This window comes from Copadichromis virginalis, linkage group LG12 (genome assembly GCF_057382275.1).
Source record: "Copadichromis virginalis isolate Kocher_CV1m ecotype Utaka linkage group LG12, C_Virginalis_male_GT1.1, whole genome shotgun sequence".
In the NCBI taxonomy this organism is placed as follows: domain Eukaryota; kingdom Metazoa; phylum Chordata; class Actinopteri; order Cichliformes; family Cichlidae; genus Copadichromis; species Copadichromis virginalis.
In genome coordinates this window covers 22,661,346-22,684,519 of record NC_140629.1, presented here as the reverse complement: position 1 = coordinate 22,684,519, position 23,174 = coordinate 22,661,346, and the positions used below count along the sequence as shown (strand labels likewise).

Sequence of the window (23,174 nt, the reverse complement as noted above, 5' to 3'; positions counted from 1 at the left end):
TGGTCTGACGGGAGGCTAAATGCTGGGTTAGAATCTGGCCTGAGGCTATTTACTGATTGTCTTTCTCCCTGCTCTTCATTCTTTTCTCCCCTGTTCTATTATAATAAAGCCCCCACCCATCAATCAAAAGTAAGAAAGGAAACTTAAGAAACCTGCCCTGATTAAATTATTTAGAATAGTATAGTCCTTTTGTGTCATTGTACATGCTGTACCGGAATAAAATATAAATGGTAGATGGCAGGAATAAACAGCAAACAGGAGAAATATATACAACCAAGAGGAATATACACAACAATAAGACAAAGGCACACATTAGAGAACAATAGTTGCTTGGAAGCAGTGCAGAGATAAGACTTGGTCTGAGTAGAGTTCATGTGTGAGTGGCCTGAGTGATGAGGGTTTCTCAGACCATGGCTCAGGTTGGTGAGGAAGGTGAGCAGAGGTGGGGTGTGGGGGGCATAGTGTTTATTGACAGTCTGAGTGGCCCAGGGGAAGAAGCTGTTTATGAGTGTGAAGGTGTGGGACCTGGTTTTTCTGAGATAGGAAGATCTGGCGATCGCCTCCAGGGGTGGCAGAGAGCGGCCAAGGATTTTTTTGGTTGGTGTTAGTTTCCCTCTGCACAGCCTTCCTGTTCTCAGTTGTGGCCCCTGCGTACCCAACACCCAGGCTGTAGGAGACCATGTTCACCACTGAGGAGCCGTGGAAGGCCATTTATTGCCTTTTGTTGTTAATGGACAGTGTAAAAAGACATCTAAGAGGAGGAAGAACAGTGCAGCAATTTATGGAACTCCAGCTAGTGTCTCTAAGCAGTGAGATGAGATCTGAGGACTGTCAAAAATTGGTTTAAATAATATGCCCCGCAACAGAGTTTAGGGGTCACCACCATCTCACCCTATCCCTAGCATCCTCCTTTGTCACACCTGTGTCCTTTGTGGCATGTCCTCCTTCACTACATCCATGAGCTCTCTCCGAGGTCTTTCTTTTCCTCCTGCCTGACAGCTTCATATTCAGCATAATTGTGCCCAGTATATCCACTATACCTCCTCTGCACATGTCCACGTCATCTCAGCCTCGCCTCTTGAACTGTGTCTCCAAACCTCAGCCTGAGCTGTCCCTCTGATGTACTCATTTCTAATCCTGTCGGCCCTGCCTTTTTCTTAGTGTCACCAAAGCACAGGCGCTACCACTGTTGACCGGCAATGGCGCTGTTGCGCTTGGGGGCTGTGCCAAATCCTAAATCCACAAACAGAAAGAAGCACATCTGGGGGTTTGTTCAGCTGTTACTATAAAGAGCATTAAAATGACTCAGTCACTGCTATTTGATTGAAAGTTAAAGGCATACAAGCCTCGCTAATTTTCTCCCACGCTCTTCAACACAGTAACCACCAGACAGCAGGAGTGCGCCATCATAGAGTGAGAATACATAGATCTGACGTTCCTAATGTACGTTTTCCATCTTTCTTTTCTTGTCTTTTCTTTCTTTCTTTTTTTTTTTTAAAAAAACTTGCACCCTGACATTGTGCATCATTTAGTGTGTTCTCGTGGCAAACAGTGTACATCCGCGCGGAAGCCATGTTTGTAGTTGCAGCCTAATTGCCCAGTGTCCTTTCTGGTAGTCGCAGTTCTGGCAGACTCTGACTCACTCTGCACAGTAATCGTCCGCCAACATTGGCAGACAGCGGCTGCTCGTTTACGGAAGCGCTCTTGGTCGCTCGCGCTCTCTCATACCGTCCGGGACGTCTTCTGTAATTTGAAGCCTGTGTCTTTAAACACAAGAAGGGGGAATGTGTTTCTGAGGCATGTAGCCTGCCTGGCTAAACCCACCAGCTCCTCCTCTCTCCTACCTCCCGCTGAGGAAGGAAGGAAGGCGAGAAAAGCGCTTGAGATGCCGATGGTTTCATCAGAGAGGCGACTGGAAATAAAAGTTGAGCGCGTTTCTTTTTCCCCAATTTTTTCTTTCTATAATTTCCTGTAAATCCCCATCTTCCATCGGCGCTCCGGACAGACAGACAGACAGACTCTGCAGAACCCCAGCTCTTAAAATTTTTCGGCGCAGACGATCGCAAACAGGTAAAGGTGATAATTAATGAGACACGCATGCGTTATGTTCTCGATTGAAACCTATTAGGAGCTTCTGTTACACAACTTTCAGCTTTTCTTAAAACAGAATACATATAGAGACGCTTGCGTTACCGAGACATGAAGTGTTAATTGCTGTTACGCCTTAAGAGCAGCTGCAGAAAAATTCCAGAAACCTGACTTCGTTGCCGTGGATGTGTGCGTACACGTGCGCGCTACATCATTTGTTTATAATATGAAAGTATGACAAGACATTAACAAAAAAAAAAATTAAAATTAAAAACTGTCTTTCCACCTTTTGCATCGCTTTACACACGCATGCCCACAGGCTGCTTGTCATCTTTTCCACCCTCATCTCATACATAAGGGCTCACAAACACATGCAGACTTAGTATCTCAACTCAGATGTGATGCACAACACAGCACTGTTAAAACTGACCTTCATTCTCTTTTCCTGTCCTTGAAGGAAGAGTGTAATTAGGCCAAGTACTCGGCTGCTGTTCTTGTTCCAGCCGAGGTGTCACAGCCATCTGTGGCACAGGAAATGTGAATATTTACAGCAGGCTTACATGCAAGATTCTAATGTTTACATACAAGATATCAGATGAATGAAAAGCACTGTTGGCTTGTTAGGGATGTTTGCATATTACACAATGTGTGTGTGTCATTTAACTGACTCTTGTTATAAATGTAGCATTATGAGGTAAACCATTCAGTTACTTAATCCCTTACATGTAATAGGAGTTATTGGGGGTGGGGGGTGGGGGTCATGATAGAATGTCTCCACTCCGTATTTCAAAACAGTGTGTGTAATGTCAGCTCAAAGGACTGATTATTACTCAACGCTTGTGTCAGTGTATACAAGAATGATTACAGCGATGATGCAAAGATGCAGTTGCAGAATTTTGTGATTTAAATCAGTTTCTTTGGCTTGTATTTAAATACTGCTCAGGAAGGAAAACTGTGAGTAATGAACCAACGTCTCTGTGAGAGATCCTTTTGCTATCTTGCAAATGCAGACATTAGTCCACACGGTCAGAAGCTGTTTCACATTCCTTTAGCTACATTCATCTCAATTACTTGACAGTGTGCAACAAACATATGCATGAAGATAACTCGCTATATAAGATGCTGCTTTTGCAACATGGTGACCAATGTTCCCTATGGAGAGTCTTCGAAGCAGAAAGCTTTAGGAAGTGAATCTTTCCATTCGACTGATTTCTATAATTGGTAATGGACAGAACTGGAAATTGCAACTCACAACATAGTTTTACAGTGCAGACAGCGCACTGTGTGTTGTCAGCACGTGTCTTAAGTGTTAGACTGTAGGAGAAATCATAGTGACATCCTGCAGCCCTGGCTATGACCTGATCAGAAAGATGCAGCTCCTTGGATACAGAGGAGCGATACTCAGTGGCATTAGGACCTGGAGGAGCCATTTACAGCTGTGGCAGCAGCTGCCGGTGTCGTTTCAGTACGGGTCATCATTAGTATCCCTGTCACAGGGGCATATGGCTCTGGAGGCTCTCAACACCAATGTACTGCTTGGCTGTAACTCCAGCATTCAACACTAAAGAGGGCAAAATGTGACTGGCATGTCAGCTGGAATCTGTGTGTGAACAAGGAATAGGATAAAACATTGGCATTTCAATGTATTTAATTCCTTCTCCATTTGATCCAAAATATAGATATAATTTTTAATTAAGCCATGCTCTAAATGATTCCCTTGGTAGTTGGACTTACCTGTGTCAGTATTCCATGACTCGTCGCAGTGGCTTTTGTCAAATGAATGAGGGTCAGCTGAACAGACGTTAATGAACTTGTGGTGTAGTCGGGGGGCTTTGATGGTCAGCAAGGCAAAACAATTCAGAAAGCCAATTAAAGTCTTTAAGCCCGGAGGTGCTTGTATGGGGGAATGTGTCTGTAATGTAAACACACCAGAACCATTTTTATTAGACTGCATGCAAGCTGGGCACAGTAAATGAAGAGGCTACACTAAAGACAATCTAATATCCTCAAAATGCTTCTTAAGGGCAAAGAATTCAAAATGCTGGATCTAGTAGAGATCTTGCAAGTGAAGTAGTTTTTTTTAAGGCATTTATTTGTAGTTGCACAACTATGACATCACACCAAAGTGACTGGTCACTTACAATGTTGAACCTGGATCAACAATAATTATGATGATGTGGGAACAACGCCAACAAGTGGATATCAGATCGAGCACACAGTAATGTCAGTGGGGCTGTGTGGTTACCTCAGATTAAATTTAGAAGAGAAGCAATTAGGAAACTTTCAAAATTCTCCCAAATCAGTCTTGTCCATAGAGCCCGAGGTTTTCCACATTCACTGGTCATTATATTAGATACACCTATTCATATAAAAGCAAACATCTAATCAGCAAATCACATGACAGGAACTCAGGGCATTTGGTTATGTCAAGACGACCTGCTGAAGTCCAAACCAAGAATCAGAATGGGGAAGGAAGATGATTTAAGTAACTTTGAATGTGTCGCGGTTGCTGCTGGGCTGGTCTCGGTATTTCAAAAACTGCTGGTCTGCTGGGGTTTTCACACTCAACTATCACTCAGGTTTACAGAGACTGGTCTAAAAAAAGGGAAAATATTCAGTGATTAGAGGTTCTCTGGGTAAAAGTACCTTGTAGATATTAGATGTCAGAGGAACGACTTGATTACTTTGAGGTGATGGCAAGGTACCAATAACTCAAGTGTCCACTCCTCATAACCAAGGTATGCAGAAAAACATCTCTGAATATACATCAAACCTTGAAGCTGATGGGCTACAGCAGCAGAAAACCACTCCTGGTGCCACTCCTGCTGAGAACAGGAAACTGAGGCTACAAGTCACAAAATTGGACAACAGAAGATTGGAAAGACATTGCCTGGTCTGTTGAGTCTTGATTTGTGCTTCAACATTCAGATGGTAGGGCCAGAATTTGGTGTAAACTACATGAAAGCATGGATCCATCCTGCCTGTTGTCAATGGTTCAGGCTACCGGTAGTGGCGTAGTGTGGGGGGACATTTTTTTGGCACACTTTGTGCCCTTTAGTATCAACAGAGTATTCTTTAAACGCCACAGCCTGCCTGAGTATTGTTGCTGACCCTGCTCATCCCTTTATCACCAAAGTGTACCCATCTTCTAATGGCTGCTTCCAGCAGGATAGCGCACCATGTCACAAAGCGCAAACTATTTTTTGAACATGATTAGTTCACCTATGCCCACTTGTGGGGATAGGTTAATTGGATAATCCAAATTGTCACTAGGTGTGAATGTGCGAATGAATGTGAGTGCGAATGGTTGTCTGTCCCTCTGTGTTGGCCCTGCGACAGACTGGCGACCTGTCCAGGGTGTACCCTGCCTCTCGCCCTATGACAGCTGGGATAGGCTCCAGCGCCCCCCGCGACCCTGAAAAGGATAAGCGGAAGCGAATGGATGGATGGATGATTAGTTCATTGCACTCAAATAGTCTCCATAGTCACCAGATCCAACAGAGCACCTTTAGGGTGTGGTGGAACATCATGGACGTGCAGCTGACGAATGTGCAGGAACAATGTGATGCTGTCTTGTCAAAATGGATCAAAATCCATCCATTCATTTCTACTTACCCTTTACAGGGTCGCAATGGAGCCTATCCTAGCTGTCTTAGGGCGAGAGGCAGGGTACACCCTGGACAGGTCGCAGGACAGAGACAACCATTCATGCTCACCTCCACGGTTGTGTGTTTCCAGTTAACCTATCTCCACTAACTGCATGTCTTTGGACTCTGGGAACACGCAAACTCCACACAGAAACTCCACCTGATGGTGGAATTGAACTCAGATCCTGGAATTTTTGCAGGACCTTGTTAAATCTGTGCAACAAATAATTAATGCAGTTCTAAAGGCAAAAGGAGTCCAATCAAGTACCAGCAAGGTGACCTTAGTACATTTGCTGTTAAGTCTATTTCTTTCAGCTGTAATTTTAAAAAATAGCTCAACTTCAATATTTTAAAACCTGAAAAATGATAATGATAGTGAAGTGTATGAATGATAGTGTATTGTTAGTTAATTGGTGGATCCCAAAACTGGTGTCAGTACTGTAATTCAGAGCCAGTGGTTTAAATCCCTCCACCCATCCATCCAGTTTTGGGTCATGGTTGACCTTGAGTCTATACCAGCTGTCATAAGGCAGTTACACCTTGGACAGGTTGCCAGTCTATCACAGAGCCACTACAAAAGATCAAAGTCCGTGTGTGGAAATAGAAGAAAAAATAGTGTGTGACTGTCATCCAAAACTGTATAGTCAGTGAATCCCACCAAAGAAGCCAAGGAGGCTGGTTGGAGCCTGCTGTTTGGGTTACACCACATCCTTCCTGGCTCTCTCAGCTCTCACCCCCTCAAGAGGCTGCATGTAAACACTATGACACATTTGTTATTATCAAATCATTCCACTCTCTCCTCTCTGAACGTGAGTGGAATAAAAATTGGCAGCCTGTCGTAATTGTTCCCAGAAAGGCAAATATTTGGCTCTTCCTCCGTCATGCAAGAAGGAAATGAGAATGTTAGAAAGATGAACTGAACTCGATCTAGATTTTCAGTCTTCTCTCTCATTTTTCATTTTTCCACATCTCTGAGCACTTGAACATACTTTACCATTGATTACAATCTCTGTATGGTTGTTGTGACGGTAGCATATGATGTCTTGCGTTGATAGTGGCTGTGAGGTGGCTGGCTGAGAGAAGACGACACAGAGCCTCAAGGGTCACCTTTTAGTTCAGATGGGTTAAGAGAGGAAAGAAATGGAACGTTTTTAGCTCGGGAGTAGTCTACATCCAAAAACGAAGCAGTTCGGTGTCCATACACTAAAGGTTGGAAGCCGGAACAACAGAATTTGGAAGATGGGGAGGGAAAGGATTAGAGAAGTGGAACGATAAGAGAGCAGGGGGGATTAAAGCCTGGAAAAATACACAGTGCCAGAGGGAAGTGTGAGAGGATCAATTTGGAGACATTCTGCAAAAAGACTCGGTGCTGTCGCTGAATGAAGGGCTGACTCGCTTGGCTCTTCCTCCCGCTGCCCTCAGCTCGTTTTGCACCCACCCACTCCCACGTGTGCCCACTCACCCTCCTCCTTCATGCTCCCCCACCCGACTAAATGTCATACATGGATCATAAGAATACTTTATACCCAGTCAGGCACCAGGTTATTGGTGAACTGAAAGACCAGCATGTTAATGAGCACATGTGGAATACAGAGGTGACCCTCCTCCCTGCGTTAAAGCCACAACCTCCTGCTGCTCAAGGTCATGTGAATAAATACGAGGGAGCTGTGTTGTCCCCAATGATTCCTGTGATTTTCACCCAGAAGGTTAGGTTTGTCCTCACCCTCACTACCACCACCACCCCCACACGTTACACTTGAAACGCCACTGACTCGCAGATCCGTCACCGTTTTGTGCCCAAATCAGCTTTTTTTCCAGCTTGTCCCCGACCTGTCCCTAAGATTTTTACATGGTGCACATTTTTTGCACTTAGATTAAAAATTGTCATTTAAATGGGACTTCAGTAGCTTGTGCTGCTTTTGTATTTTATCAATCCACAGTCGAGAAACGCAAATGAGATAAGGACAATGATTGAATACGTCGTTGCGTGAATAAATGGCCTATTTGAATTTGTTATTTATCTCTCTGCAGCTTCCTCTCTCTGCGCTGTTGCTGTTGTGGTTTATTCTGGGCTGTTGCTTTTTGCTCTTCTGGACCGTGCAGTGGTTCCTCGTGTTAGTGTGTGACAGGTGCTTTGAGCTGATATGAACTGACTGAGTATCTCCCTGGTTACTGGAGGACGGGCAGGGGGCTTAGGTAGAAGCAGAGAGGATGATGAACTGCGTCCAGGCTTTTATTCACAAAATGTCCAATCCTGTAGCCACAGTAAGACAACATGCCTCTTTGTGTCTCGTTATGCATTATGCTCTTTATTCTGTTATGTGAGTTTTGTTTCGTCATTGTATTCGGTACATTCAGCTGTTTCCAAGGCCATAAGAAACCAGGTAATTGTACATTCATGATGCGGGGAGCCAGAATGACTCACTCAGTTGTTCTGCTGGGTCAGTCTTATGACGGCCTTTTAGTCATCAGCTGAATTGGTGTGTCATTTGTTAAAAAGGCTACAGGTTGTGTTGTGCAGTGTTACAAGTTCACTGTGTGCTTTGTTAGCTCCATTTATTACACAGGGTTATATTTTCTAATATATGCTCTAAAATACAAACGTAATGTGTGCCATCTGAGTTGATACAGTCTGTTTTTGTCGTCACAGAAATCTTAAGAAATGGACCAAGATAATCCAACCCAGCTCCAGACCTCAGAAGGCAACCCAAACAGCGAAGCAGCAGCTGTAACAGCAACTTCAGCTACACCTTCAGATACGTCAGCTCTTGCCACCGACTCTAGCACTGGCCAACACGCAGTGCCTGCCAGGCCTCGGCGGCCGCAGAGGACTGCCAGAGTTGAGGGCTCTGTAGATATCTCTGAACTCAAAGCCGAGCCCAAACCAGAATCCACTGCACTGCCTAACCAGGAGGAGTGTGACCCTGATGGCAATGTGGCCAGTCATTCCAAACCCTCTCACCCTTCAGCAGTCAAGCTCTCAGAAGAGTATACTGGGCCCGGCATTAAGGCTGGTCCTAAAGGTCCAGGCCACCACCCAGTAAGAGCTGCCTCCGTGCCCCACCCATCTGCCAGCAGGCATGTGCCTCATCACCTGAACCCTCATGCACAGAGAGCTCTCTCTGTGGCAGGTACAGCTGACACTCAGGCGCAGACTGTGGAAGACTTCAGGCAAGTTTCCTGTGTGTGTGTGTGTGTCTGAGCATGCCTCGGCAGGCCCTGTCCTGCCCAGACAGCTGAGACAGATTAACTGTGGCACACATCACATTTATTTATATTCATTGATAGTGACACTGGAAGGTTGCGATTATAGTAAACATGAGGCCAAAGTGTGGCAAGTTTTTGCAGAATGATGTCACTGTATTTTTATTATCATTGTTTCTGTGTGTAAAAATTTGGGAATAATGGCCTGAATATTGAAAAGTTTCATTATAGACATTTAATGTTTTTATAAATTACATAATAACCCATTTACGAAGTGAAACCATGTTATTGAAGTTGCTTTGGCCTAGTCACAGTTGCTGCGCATCTACAAGCCCCTTGGCAACCCACCTCCACCCCACTGCACCTTCCTTGCTGTGTCAGGCTCAATAATTGTTGTTGTTGATGCCTGGGCTGTTCTTACTTGCTGGTTGTACTGCTGCTGTGGCTTCAGAGGGATAGCAGCAGAGCCGTAACACCAAATATCAAGGTTGTAGTAACACTGATTAGTGGATCCTCAGGGGATCGTTTTTTATAGAAGCACAAAAATTAAGCTAATGATAAGAAGTTCAATGAAGATTAATTTAATGATAACACTATTAGATGCTGAGCACTGTAAAAAGCAATTAGCCCCCCTGCATTAGGAAGAGGTTTCATACTTATTGGTATGCTTAAAAGTTTTGATGTTTAAAGTATAGTATCAGATTATGAGACGTGTCCTTTATTTAGGATGAAGAGAGGTGACGGTATCCTCACCACATCTTACACCCTTGGATTTGTTTGGCATATAAAGTAGAAACTTTAGGATCTAGGCATGTTATACTCCATTAAAATCCATTTTCTCAGTATTGCATGTAACTGGATCCTGGCCCAGTGTACACTCTGGCTGAGAGACAGGGTTTACCCTGGAGGTCTCTAGTCTTTTAAAGAGCCAATTAGAGCTACAAAGACAAACATGTCCTCACATTTACATTTATATGAGTGATTTAGGTTTTATTTACTTTGTATGCATGTCTTTGAGTGGCCCAGGTGCTGGGAAACAATATTATCAGTTTGTCTGTTGCGGCTGGCTTTCAGTGCCATTTATTTTAATTTGATATTTTTTAAGTAATTTAGTAAAGTTTTCCTGAGTATGAATCAAAATGAGTGACTTTGTGAAGCTAAAATAAGCCTGTTCTGTTTAAGTGATTTGTAGACGATGTCACGTAATGTTGAAAGACGGTCAAGGCTTTGCATTGTAGTGAAACATCGACTGAAAGCATTATTGTCGATGTGATCTGCTGTTGCATTCACTGTAGGTTTGTCTGCAGGTTGCGATACAGGTGAGCAGGAGATGAGTGTTTGCAAGAGTTTTTTATATAGCGCCCTTTTCCAACAGGCTGCACATCGTCACTTGGAATGTGGGTTCAGCCACACCACCCGATGACATCACTTCTCTGCTCGGGCTGAATGTGGGTGACGGAAACACAGACATGTACATCATCGGGTGAGTGTTTTGCCTCGACTATCTCATTTGTTCAGCATTAAAGCCGATTGGCCTGTTTATATGCACGTCAGCGCTGCAATACAATGCATCTAATGAGCAGTCAGGCCCAGATTTGAATGTCTCTCTCTCCTTATGGAAAAAACAAAAGTGCTTTGATTACATTATCAAAGCACGCTCTCATTAGCTCCTTTTCCTTGTCTGTCTGCTCTTGACCCTTTTACCCTGCTCTGTGTCTTTTTTTGTTTTTCTTCAAGGCTGCAGGAAGTAAACTCAATGATTAACAAAAGACTGAAAGACGCCCTCTTCACAGACCAGTGGAGCGAAGTCTGCATGGAGAGACTCAGCCCCTTTGGTTATGTGCTGGTCAGTAATGGCTTCTGTTGTAAACACATATGCACACTCTTATGGTGAAGTGCTCAACAGCTTAGATGTATCGTGGGATTCCTGACGAGCTTGCCGCTTCTTACTCTCTCAGCTCATTTTGTTCCCTGAGCAACGGATGGGGTGATAATTTGCTAGAAGCGTGTAATGTCAGCGAATCTGTTATCTTATCCTGTCTGCCAGGCTGCTAATGTCGAGCTCTTACTGACTGTCGGTCTCCCTTTTTGAACCTTCAGACCTGTGCCCCTCTTTCTCTGTCTATAGCTACATATACCGATTGTAGGTGTACTAATATAGAAGATGGGGATAAATACTATCTTAAGATCTCCAGTAGGTTTCATGTGTTACTAGGAGTTACGAAAATACCGATTCGTTTTATTAAATTAATTTTCCATCATATTTCATTCCAGTACGCTCATACACACAGTCCCACACACCAGCGCACACTCTTCAGTCTCTCCTTATAGACAGCGTAGCTCACATAGATAAGTCAGTCTGAGTACAAGTAGAAAAAATTCCATGTAGTCCATAAAGTCCATAAGTCCATAAAATCCAGAGATAAGAGTAATGCAAATCCACAGTTTATGATGAAAAAGATAGTGTCTTTGATGATGAGAAAAAATTACCCAGCAGCAGGAAAAAAAGAGAGAGAGGCTCGTCATCCCCTCTGATCTTCAGTAAGTTCAGCCCACTTTTATTTCCACTGGTCGCTTTATTTAGCGGCTTGTCCTCAGTCTCCTGAAGCCCCTTTTGCAGTATTTCCACCTTTATTTTTTTTAACTCCTGTTCCTGGTATTCACCACAAAATAAAAGGTACTACTATTATAGCTCATAGATGAGATATAATGATGCTGTAAAGATTAAGCATAGTTAACTACTGTTTTGATAGGAAAACAAAAGTCAAGAAAGGGGATTCTTATGTGGAATAAGTGTTATGCACATATTTCTAGTATATATTGAATATTGTTTCAAAATCAAATACGACATTAAAGGAATAAAAACATTATTGTCAGATAAAAAAATCAGACCTTTTGATTTCATTTGTATTGTTTGTGTTTAAACGCTGTGGTCGGTGTTTGTCTGGCTGCGTCTGCAACAATGCTTGGCTCAGTTGGCATGGTGAGCCAGGCCGCGTGAATCAGCTGTCGAGTTGAAAGAGCTAGACAAACGTCTCCCAGGGTGCTGTTTTATTTTTGGATCTCGTTGTTGTCAGTGTTGATGGGCCTCTGACAGTGTGACTGATGCTGTCCTCTGGCTGTCTCGCAGTCCTGCTACGTTAGTTTAAACCTTGTTAATGATCATCGCGATGTGACCTTTTTTAAGTTTCTAGTAGAAATCAATGCCGTGAACAGGTCGTGGGGGTTGTCAGGCTAACAAGTAAAGTGAGATGCACGGTTGTGGCAGTAGGAAGATGTTTAGTCATGACAAAAGAAACGTAGTAACGAGACACACCATCTATACTTTCTGCCTTGAGATACTCTGCTCGCTGTGACTCATTGTTGGGTTCAAACTGACTGTTCAAGGAAGCCTTTTCTTGTGCAGTGCAGCTTCCAACACATTTTTTCGGGCCATTCACTGCACGGTTTCTGCTGATGTTCACCATAGTTCCTGTACAAATAAGCTACAATTTAAGTGCTCTGAATAGCAAAGGCAGTCTGGCCTTTCTGATTGCAACGTGGTTTAATCCACTAAATGCAAGACTTCTCTTTTTCTGTGTTTCTGTGTCCATCTCTGTTAGAGATGATAAAGAATGCACTAAACTTTTTCCAAATAGCATCACACTCACAGCTCATTTCTTTAGTCATGTTTGTGCTGTACAAGGTCAAACATACGCTGCTGGACTCATGGCCCCGCTCTGTCTCTGTCTCTCACACATTTGTCTTTGGGCTTTAATGTCTTTTCTGTGCTTGGTCAAAATGTGGCTTGGCAGCCTTCAGCAGATTTCTGTTTTGTTTTGTTTTTCTTTGTTTAATTATGATGATGGGAATTTATGTTCATCCACAGTGTATGCAGGCCAAGGTACCCTCTCCTCAGACTTTACCCAAGTGCACGCAGACCCAATCGTTATGTGTCCTCACACAAATGACAAAAAAAAGAAGTTGGTCCACTTTACGGTTCACTAGAATCCATTATGCAACAGCCAGTTAGTGTGCAAGCAAGAGGATCCCCTGTCACGCGGAGATGTATGCCTCCATTTCCACCCGCGGGCATTTAGACTGGGTGTGATTGTGCTTCTTCAGACTGTGGATGGGGGTTGGGATGTGTGGACAACTGGAGAAGGCAGCGGGGAGGAGGCATGGACATGGGAAGGGTTGACATCTCGTGTAAATGGCATGTAACATTCCTCACTGTCTTGTACTGAACAAAAATAGCACCAGAGGTGCACTAATGTCAAATCCTGCATATTATCATGAAACGCTTGGTGGGATGTTGAAGGGCTTTGAGAAAGGTAAGGGGCAAATATCAAAGGTTTTAGTGGTTTTTTTAACCTCAGTAAGTGTAGATGCTGTGGCAAAAGCTGCCCGGGGCTTCATGTGAAGTAGCTGTTGAACTAGACCACATGCTCCTGCAGGCCAAAATGGAAATGCAAGTTGGTAAAAAGAGGACGAGTGCGAGGGATGCCAGGAGATTTTATATTCATGTTGTAAGCCTGATGTGCAAGTGAACTTTACAGCTGCTCTCCTTAGCGAATTATGCAAAGCATGTCCTCATAACTCTGCTGTCTATTTACATTATCCCGTCTAATTCTTCATGGCTTTCTCTTCTCTAGGTTACATCCCAGCGGATGCAGGGAGTGTTACTGCTGGTTTTTGCCAAATATTTCCATTTGCCGTTCCTGCGTGGAGTCCAGACTGAGACCACTCGCACAGGCCTGGGGGGTTACTGGGTGAGCTGGCTACTGACATTTTGTTGTGACCAGCACTGCATTATGGAAACTTCCCACATAAAAACAAAGCACTACAGAGAAGTGGACTATATCTCGGTTTTATTTTTAGGCTGGTATCTCTTTCCCACGTACCCTCATATAGAAATGGGACACACCAAATATCTGCACATCAGCTCTTGCACTTTGTTAGTCAAACATGGCTTCATCCAGTTTTATGTAAATATAGAGATAGATGCTGGTATCTTGCAGCAAGCTGTTATTAACATTTGGAAAAGTCAAGCATAAAAAAAATGAACCAAAGGCAAACTGCTGGCTGGAGTGATATTCCAATCTAATAATTTTTTAATGTGTTTTAAGCTTGAAAAGTAAAATATATTTTTACCAAAAAGCAACTGCTTTACAGCAGTTTTGTCAACAAGCACAGTTTTATTTAGAAAGGAGGTTAGTTGCAGCATTTCTACGCACACTTTTTTCAAAAGTAAAATTCTCATTTTATAAACTCAAATGACATCGACGTGTACTGTGGGTTTTATAACGCACCATCTTTGGTGTTGTTGTGGGTCAGAACAGTGGGAAGTTGTGTGCCGACTCATCTTGACCCCACCTTTGTGCTCTCTGCTGTTATCATTAAATATTGATATTGTCCCTCGGTATTCCTTAATGAGTGAACTTCCTGTTTGTGGCTGAGACACATATAATACAGTGGAAAATCGTAGCATGCTAATTACTGTTTTTATTGGCTTTTTAATCACTAATAACATACATTGAATTCATTTGTTTCCACTTAACTTCTCTTCTGCTTGCTCCTTGCTACAGGGGAATAAAGGTGGAGTGAGTGCCCGCATGTCAGTGTACGGTCACACCATCTGCTTTCTCAACTGCCACCTCCCGGCTCACATGGAAAACTCAGATCAGCGGATGGAGGACTTTGAGAGCATCCTGCAGCAGCAGCAGTTTGAGGGCCAGGCTGCCACTGGGGTTCTTGACCATGAGTATGTCAGTTCACAGAAACACAGAAACTTTAGGTTAATGTATAAGCTATGACCAAAAGTCAGACGCTACTTATTCGCTCTCTCACGTCGGTCCATTAAGGCTGAAACAGTTGCAGAACCCCAGAGTTTGACTTTCAAAAGGCAGGATTCAACATTATGGATGAGCTAATGAGAAATATCTCTGCGTCTGTCAGTTGCATTGTAGCTCCTTTTGCACCTTACCTCCTCCAAACCAGCATGTTTTCTTCTCAGCAGACACATTCTCAGCATTTTCTCCTGGAAGTCTAAATGCTTATGATTATGTGGTGATTGTAGGTTACAATCGTATGTAAAGTTTTCACAGGACTCTCTGCAGTCCTGTGACTAAGCACACCACATCATTCACTAGCTTGTAGAATCACCTTCAGCAAGAATAAGATGAAACCATATTTGTTTGTATGACTTTATCCGTCTCTCTCGTCATTGTGGAAGAACTTTGGTTTGGTTTTCTTAACATCGTTGCATCAGTTCATTGAGGTTTGCAGGCATTCATTTATGCACAGATCTCTTAAGGTCCTCTCACAGCATTTCAATCTGGTTGAAGTCTGGACTTTGACTGGGCCATTAAAGTAGATTTTATTGCTGCACTTCAATTCATTGTCCTGTTTCATGACCCAATTGGGGCCAATCTTTAGCTGTCAGACAGATGGCCTCACATTTGACTTTAGAATACCTTACCTAAGTGACTAGAAGATGCCTGGGTTGCAAAACTGTGCTGTGCTTTAATGCCAAACATCTGCACTTTGGTCTTGTCTGTCCAAAGGAAATTATTACAGAAATTGTCAAGAAATTTATCATTTAACATGTTGACTGAGGCCTGGGAGAGTCTCAGGTGTAGCTTTTGGGTTTTCTGCATTTTCTCTGAGCGTTGCACAGTCTGATGTTGGGGTCAGTTTGCTGGGACATCCACTCCTGGGAAGATTGTGGCATTGTGTTAGCATACACTCGAATGATCCAGACCTGCAAACTGCCAGAACTCCATCTTTTCAACGTAACAGTATGTTATGCTGTAAAATTTGATTGCAAAGTGGGCTATAATTTGATGAGGTTTCCCACTGTCGGTGCGAAGCTGTGGCATCTGTGATATGATGAGTGGTAATATTGAGTTTCTCGCAAAGTAAAGCAATCTAGTACCTTAGGAACTATCTTTCTGAATCTTTTCTTGTAAATTTATGATTTTATAACCTAAAAAAAAATCTACTCTTTTTTTTTTCTCTCATAAATTTTTAGGTCTTGCCCAGGAAACTGTTTTCTCTGAATATAACCTTCATCTCCATCCTCATTTTTTCCCCCTCTATATGCTGTATGTATCTGTAAGATCAACCTAGTGTTGTTTATCCATGCTCGTGGTTTCTGAGGGAAATAATTACACAGTCATTGAGGTAACTTAAAGCGTCACATTTGTTTGAATTCACAAAATGACTCCTTTTTTTTTTTCAGTGTGGTGTTTTGGTTCGGGGATCTTAATTTCCGCATCGATGACCTGGAGATGCAGGTGGTCAAATCAGCCATTGATAACAACAAGTTTTCAATATTATGGGAAAAGGATCAGGTAAAACCAAACGTTTATATGTATGCAATTATTGTACCTCAGCTCATCTGCATGTGGCCTTCCTCAGAAGCACTAAAAGTTCTCATCTCATAGCAACTGAGGAGTGTGTATATTGAAATTCTATCCATATTTATTTTTCTTATTATTATTTCAGTGCATTCAGCCTGAAATGAATGTAAAACTGTATAGAGAAGTTCTTTATTTTATGAGACGAAAGCTGAAATGATGTTAGTCAGGAAGTGGTGCAGTGTGTAGGGAATGCCACTAGAGGGTGATACAGAAACACACTATTCCCATGAGCAGCGTCAGTAATTGTTGAAGTTATGTGACGTCTTCTGATTGGTACTATGATTTACAGCTAAACATGGCCAAAGACAGCGAGACAGTGTTAGAGGGATTCCAGGAGGGACCGCTGAAATTCCCTCCTACCTACAAGTTTGATGTTGGAACAAATACATACGACACAAGGTTGGTGATGCCGGGGGTGCTTTTATGAATTCTAGGCCACTAACCAGATACCTTTAACACACATCCTCTGAAAGGCTCTTGCTGGCTTAAATGAATCCTTACAGTTCGTATTTTATCCTCGATCTAGTGGTTTCAAACATGGCGTCATTTATTTCTTTATTTTTGCCATGCCCCATCTTTTTGTTTCTGGAAACTTCCCAGTGGGAAGAAACGTAAACCAGCTTGGACTGACCGGATCCTGTGGCGTCTGAGAGCCACGGCACCTGCTGGTGCAGGGAAGCGTGGCTCCATTTCAGGGCTAACGAGTGGCGCCAAAGTGACGCAGCACAACTATCGAAGTCACATGGAATTCACCGTCAGTGACCACAAACCAGTTTCTTCCATCTTTACTCTTCAGGTGAGAAACACTAGGGTATGTCTGTGCAGGCTCTCAGTCATCCAGGTCATGGTTGTTTTAGGATCCGAGGGTACGTTATGAGGATGATTGTGAGCAGTATTAGGCCTTTGCATCTTTGAAATTAGTCTGTAGTTGATAATACAATAAATACATATTCTATTGCTAATCAGAGTAGTTTGGCTAGAAATGTAGCATATTTATGATAAAGTCAGACAATGAAATAAAGAAAATATTTAAAGAATATATACACATGCTAAATGAATTTGGAGCGGGCTTTTGATACCATACTATTTTTGATAAATAAAATTCATATATCTGTCTCACCTGGAGGGCTAAACAGGGCTTTCCTCTGCTCTGACAGTTATTTTCAACAGGTTTGTGTAGACAAATGCCAGATAGCTGTGCCCTACTTGCCTGACTACAGTAACCCTTAAACAAGTGATTGTAAATAACTAACATTAGGTCTTACATATTGATTTTGCTGTCCTTCACCTACTCGATTACACCATTATTGACCTTTTCCGAGTGATATAAATAGAACTGTCTGTACTTCTGTAGACTTTCATCCCGGTGGTACAGATTTCTCCTCACAATACATAAATGTGCTAAAGTGGAGCTTTTACAGGGAGAATTTCATCTCACAAGTGCCCAAATCTGCTGTTTGTTTAATCTGTCTTAAGAAACAGAAATATAACAGGCTTATGTTGCAATGCTGTGGAGGTCCAGGATATCAGAGCAGTGTTTTTAGCCTCCGCCGACAGGCACATGACTGACATTTTAGATGAGGTCTATCCTCTGCTCTCGTTATCCTTTAGGACATCGTGGAAACCTCACAGCACTTTGGTATTAAATAACTATGATAAGTGTCTTTGTAGTTCCCATACAAGGTGGATCTTCCCCTGGTCACAATCATAGTGGAGGATGAGTGGAACAGTGTTGCTGATGCCACAGTGATATTCAAACTGGCACCCAACTACTCTCGCAGTTCTTGGGACTGGATTGGACTTTTCAAGGTAACAAACCAATACGTGAAATTAATACTACAACAAGTAGTTTGAGCATGACAAGTAATCCTGTGTATTACTGATTTTACTGACTTCTCCCATAGGTGGGTTTCAAACACTACAAAGACTATGTGGGATATGTGTGGGCCAAGCAGGAGGAATCAGATTTTCTTCGACAGGAACATCAGGTAATCTGGATGCACGTAGGCTTCAATACAAGGATAATTTTCTTTCACATTTAATGAACGTCTTATCGACTGATTTCCAGGTAACCTTTACTGAGGAGGAATTGCCTAAAGGCTCAGGAGACTTTATCTTGGGTTACTATAGCAACAACATGAGCAGCATTGTGGGTGTAACAGAGCCATTTCAGGTAATTGCAACCCACTGCTTGTTTGACGTGAAAACAGCCAAATGCTCTTTCCTTTGGTGTTCTCATCTGCATCTGTACTCTTTTTATTTCACGTTTTCCACTTTTACTTACACTCTTTTCCATCTGTCTTCAGATCCTGCTTCCCACCTCAGGCGATGACACGAGCTCTTCAGACAGCTCTGATGTCACTTCAGAAGATGACAGCACTGTTGTCATGAAGATGAGGTCCCGCAGTCCTAGCCCACGTAAGAGCAAGCACCGCGGCCATCGCAGCGGCAGCCGAAGCCGCAGCCGCTCTGGCAGTCCTCACCAGGTCAAAATGAAAGAGGTTGATGTCACCAAGGCTCCTCCATCAAGCACCACTGCAGAGACAGAGTGCAAGTCCATTAGAGGCCCAACAGAGGGCAGTAGCAGCCAGCTGTTTGGTCCTGAGGAGCAAGAGAAAAACTCACAGGATCCAGGAGTGTGAGCCCGGTTGTGTTTACAGCTCACATTAAAAACCTGTTGTGTCTTTAAAGTCATGCATCCACCTCACTGTAAAGTTTCTGTAGAGAAAATTTACAGTTTCCGATGCCATCCTTTTCAGGAATAGCCATCTGGTTTGTCCAGGAGGTTTACTTTGCCTTGGGTTGTTTCAGTAAGCTGTGCACATGCATGTCTTTTATTTGTAAACCCTTCACTCTCTGCTGTGTTTCTTCTCTCTTCGTCCGTTCTCAGGTGTGGTCAGCACAGGGAGCTGACACCTTTCATGAGAAACTACTCAAGGATTTTTGCTCACTTAATACTTCATAGGAACCATCTTTACTGTTTTTCGACAGTGCTTTGATGTTCCTAGCAGTCATGTCAGCTCACTACATATACGATATTTGGATTATAACTTATACTCGACACAGATATTCCACATAATTCACTCAATGTTTGCTGTAGTAATGGATCCATTATAGAACAAATCCTATCATACAGATAAGATTTAATTCAAAAACAATCCATAAAGTCATCACCAGCTCTGGAAACAGTCACATTATTAGTTTCTGCAATCGGAGACAGATGTGCAGCATACAGTTTGACTTGGTGATGTGGTTCTAACCTAGCACACATTATACTACAAAATATCCAGGGAGCATTTCAAATGATCCACCAGTGGGAATAAATTCCCTCGAGGGTGCATAAAAGCTGAGCAGAGCCAAAGTACGCGGAGGCTGTAATTCAGGGGACTCGGACACTAGCCACGGCGTCAGAACAACACACACCAGTGTAGAGTGAACGCGAGTGTAAGGACGTTTAAATAGGCCGCCATGTCCACGCAGTGCGTATGTGATGGGTGTGGGAGGCTAGCTGTCAGCTGACACAGCATAGCTGTCTTACAAAAACTAGCTGATTGATTGCTGGCCACTTACTGCTGGACCAACTGTGGCAACGCCTACAGCAATACCTGACTCACCATGAATTGCTTTTTACACACAATGCTTGGTGTGAGTTAATGAGCCGCACTGCTTTTGCTCACAGCAAACAGCTGTTAATTTTTAAGCAAATTAACAACATGAATAACAACATGGATCTTTTATTTAATTTATTTTTCGCATGGTGTTTAAACCCAAAATCAATACATTTCTCATCTGGATATCTCATAAAAATGTGAGCAGGAACTCTACTGTGTAGAGCCACCATAGGGACTTGTATTGTACTGTAGGTCAGCGGTCCCCAACCTTATTTGCGCCACGGACCGGTTTACGCCCGACAATATTTTCGTGGACCGGCCTTTAAGGTGTTGCGGATAAATACAACAAAATAAAACTAGTACCGGTACCGAAAAAAAGAAAATTTATTCATAACACACGTGAAAAGACCCAGGAAAACCGAGTAAACGATAAAAACGATAACGAAATAACGCTGAAAACCGATAAAAACCCTGAAAACTATACATTTCACACCTGAGCCTCAACTCTCGCGGCCCGGTACCAAACGACTCACGGACTGGTACCGGTCCGAGGCCCGGGGGTTGGGGACCGCTGCTGTAGGTAGTATAATACAAAAAATGACTTGCTTCACTTTTGTGAAATATCATGTTCATTTATTTTCTTTATTAAAGAAGTGGAGTGGTCCTATCAGATACTTTACTTTCACTTTAATTTGATGCTTGTTTTCTCTCTTGCTCAGATCCACCCTTAATGATCCAGGTGATTAGCTGACAGTGACAGTAGTCAAAATAGTTGTGTTAGATTGCTACTGTGTGACCTATTAGACACTTTATACTGTTAAGCACTTAGCATAGGACAGTGTATACTACTGTAGCTGTAACTCTGTGTGTGTGTGTGTGTGTGTGTGTGTGTGTGTGTGTGTGTGTGTGTGTGTGTGTGTGTGTGTGTGTGTGTGGCTGAGGCAGTGAATGGGGTCTGTCTGCATGGTTTGCTGCTGTGGACATACTGTACATTCCAGTACTGTGGTTTTTGTGCCGTAAAGTGCTGTTTTTGACTTCCCTTGTCATAATAGTGGCCGTGAAAATTGTTAGAAAAACTTGGTAAGGGCAGTAAAAAAAATTACTTAAGTGTATGTGTTAGGTGATAAACTGCTGAGTAGTTATACTTGCTGAAATCTGGAGCTGTTTGAAACACTTCATTGTATTTAAATGTAATTCTTTGGTTTTAAAATGGGAAAGAAATCTATTGGACCTTTATTGGAAATAACGTGTAAAGACAAGTCTCACATTTTAGATAGTAGATGATCATGTTCTGTATTGCAGTCAATGCCAGTGACTATGTATTGTGAAATATTAATGAAAACTGTCTACAGAATGTTATTATTTTGTAATTTATGTGGCAACAATAGAAGAAAATATATGTGAAGGATAAATATGAAGTATGGTAGAAATGATCAAATAGGAGACAATCTATGCCGCAAAGATTATTTTACTGAAATTCTGTATTTATTTTCTTATTTAACTGTAAAATGAGCCTAAATTCTGCTGGCCAGCAAGGGAGCGTTATTTCTACTGAAACGATATTACAGAATATTGATAATAATTATTTTTCTTTTTTTGACAAATGATGATTTCTCCACTTCACATATTAGTAATTTCATATCAAATTCTGCTTTCACTGTCAGACGTGTAGATTGTTAAGTGTACAGGTGTTCGTATAATTGTGAACGAAACTACAACAATACAGCAAGCCTGTGTGATCCTGTGTTGGCCTAGGATGATGGTTTATCTCTGATCGTCTAATCACAGAAGCAGGAAGTTTGTTAAAGGGTTGCTTGCTTTATCCTCCAACCAGGAAACTAGTGCAATACTGTCCAAAGAAATAATATTCTCCCTTTCAAGTTGTCTGTCTGTTTCTTTAATTGTTTCATATTTAATATCATTGTATTAAAAAATGTGTAACTATCTTATCATGTTTTATCGTTCAGGTTAATTAGTTTGAATGAAAGGTGTTTGTTTTTGTTTTTTCTGAAAACTGTGTCTATGGGAGAGAACACAGAGAATGATACAGACAAAAAACAGTGAGTTAACTTGCAAAATACATTATAAAATGCAGTAACACAGTAATGTACCAAAGTACAGAACCATGCATAAAGTACCTGCTTTTTTTTTCTCCTACGACAATGGTTGCTTTTTCACTCCTTTTCAGTCCAGACTTTATCTTGACCATTTTCAGAAGAACGTATTTTCGTTTGAGCCACTTAATACTGCCTTATGAGTCTTTTTTTTATTTTTATTTTTTTAAAGGGACCTTACTCAAGGAATTAACCAGTGTTGTGTCCACACGTAACAGATGAGAAACAATTTAAAATTGCATCTTTAGAGACTCTGTTAGGAACCTTTTCCAAAAACATATATTTTTCTTCCCAAAAAATCCCAAAGACCACAGTTTAACAGGCATAAAATAGTATTTTTCTGTAGCATGGTGTGCAGTGTGTCCTGAAAAAAATATGAGGAAACTGGATAGATGGAGGAGAAAGGCAGAAGACGCAGGTCCAAAAAACTATTTGCGTGAAATGAAAGTCATGCTGTTAAGAAACAGGAAGACACAAGATCCGAGAGATGCAAATGACCCTTCAATGGAACCATGTTTGCTGCAGCCTCCTTAGAAATGGTCTCTGGTGACTGTTTCTCAATGTCGTTCTTAAGGAAGGGAAACAAGACATAAAGGCTAACGTAATGGAGGTCAGGAGTGAGTGTCTACACCCACATGTAAAACATAGTGGAGGCTGCATGGTTTGGAGCTACATTTCAGACAGTGGCATTTGGATCGTATTCAAATTGATTGAATTATAAAGATAAGTATCGTATCCACCATGCAGTACCATCTGGAAAGCAACTGATTTGCAATGGCTTAATTATTCAGTGTGACAATTATCCCAAACACACTGCCAGTGTAGCAAAAGCATACTTGGATAGAACACGACACAATGGCACACAATCAGTCATGGATTGGACCTCCCCAGAGAATAGAACAAAAGGCACCCAACAAAGAAGTGCATTGAATGTCCTTCAAGAAACCTGGAGAACTATTCTTGAAGGCTACTTAAAGAAATTACAAGAGAATTTCCTAAGAGATTTCATGCTGTGCTGGAAAATAAATGTGCTCATACCAAATATTGACTTTTAAGCCCACTGGAATTGTACAAACTCTGTTTTTGCCTTATGTTGTTATGTATGCT

At 42.2% G+C, this 23,174-nt stretch overlaps 1 protein-coding gene across 1 annotated transcript; it reads left to right on the top strand.

Annotated features, from left to right (window-relative positions):
• Positions 1-1,598: 1,598 nt before the first annotated feature.
• inpp5jb (inositol polyphosphate-5-phosphatase Jb) lies at positions 1,599-21,907 on the top strand. The gene is made up of 13 exons (XM_085475459.1): positions 1,599-2,070; positions 8,386-8,906; positions 10,315-10,422; positions 10,677-10,785; positions 13,574-13,690; positions 14,507-14,682; positions 16,162-16,273; positions 16,632-16,741; positions 16,943-17,138; positions 18,014-18,151; positions 18,247-18,330; positions 18,411-18,515; positions 18,649-21,907. Exons 2-13 carry the CDS (start codon positions 8,398-8,400, stop codon positions 18,982-18,984), a joined length of 2,100 nt encoding a protein of 699 aa, XP_085331585.1. The 5' UTR covers positions 1,599-2,070; positions 8,386-8,397; the 3' UTR covers positions 18,985-21,907.
• Positions 21,908-23,174: the final 1,267 nt, after the last annotated feature.

What these genes read in the sequence shown, in the direction of transcription:
- inpp5jb (XM_085475459.1), top strand. Translation starts at nt 8,398, where the DNA reads ATGGACCAAGATAATCCAACCCAGCTCCAGACCTCAGAAGGCAACCCA. An exon ending in ACAAATACATACGACACAAG is followed by an intron (nt 16,742 to 16,942) that starts GTTGGTGATGCC and finishes GAAACTTCCCAG; the next exon opens with TGGGAAGAAACGTAAACCAG. An exon ending in GTGTAACAGAGCCATTTCAG is followed by an intron (nt 18,516 to 18,648) that starts GTAATTGCAACC and finishes ATCTGTCTTCAG; the next exon opens with ATCCTGCTTCCCACCTCAGG.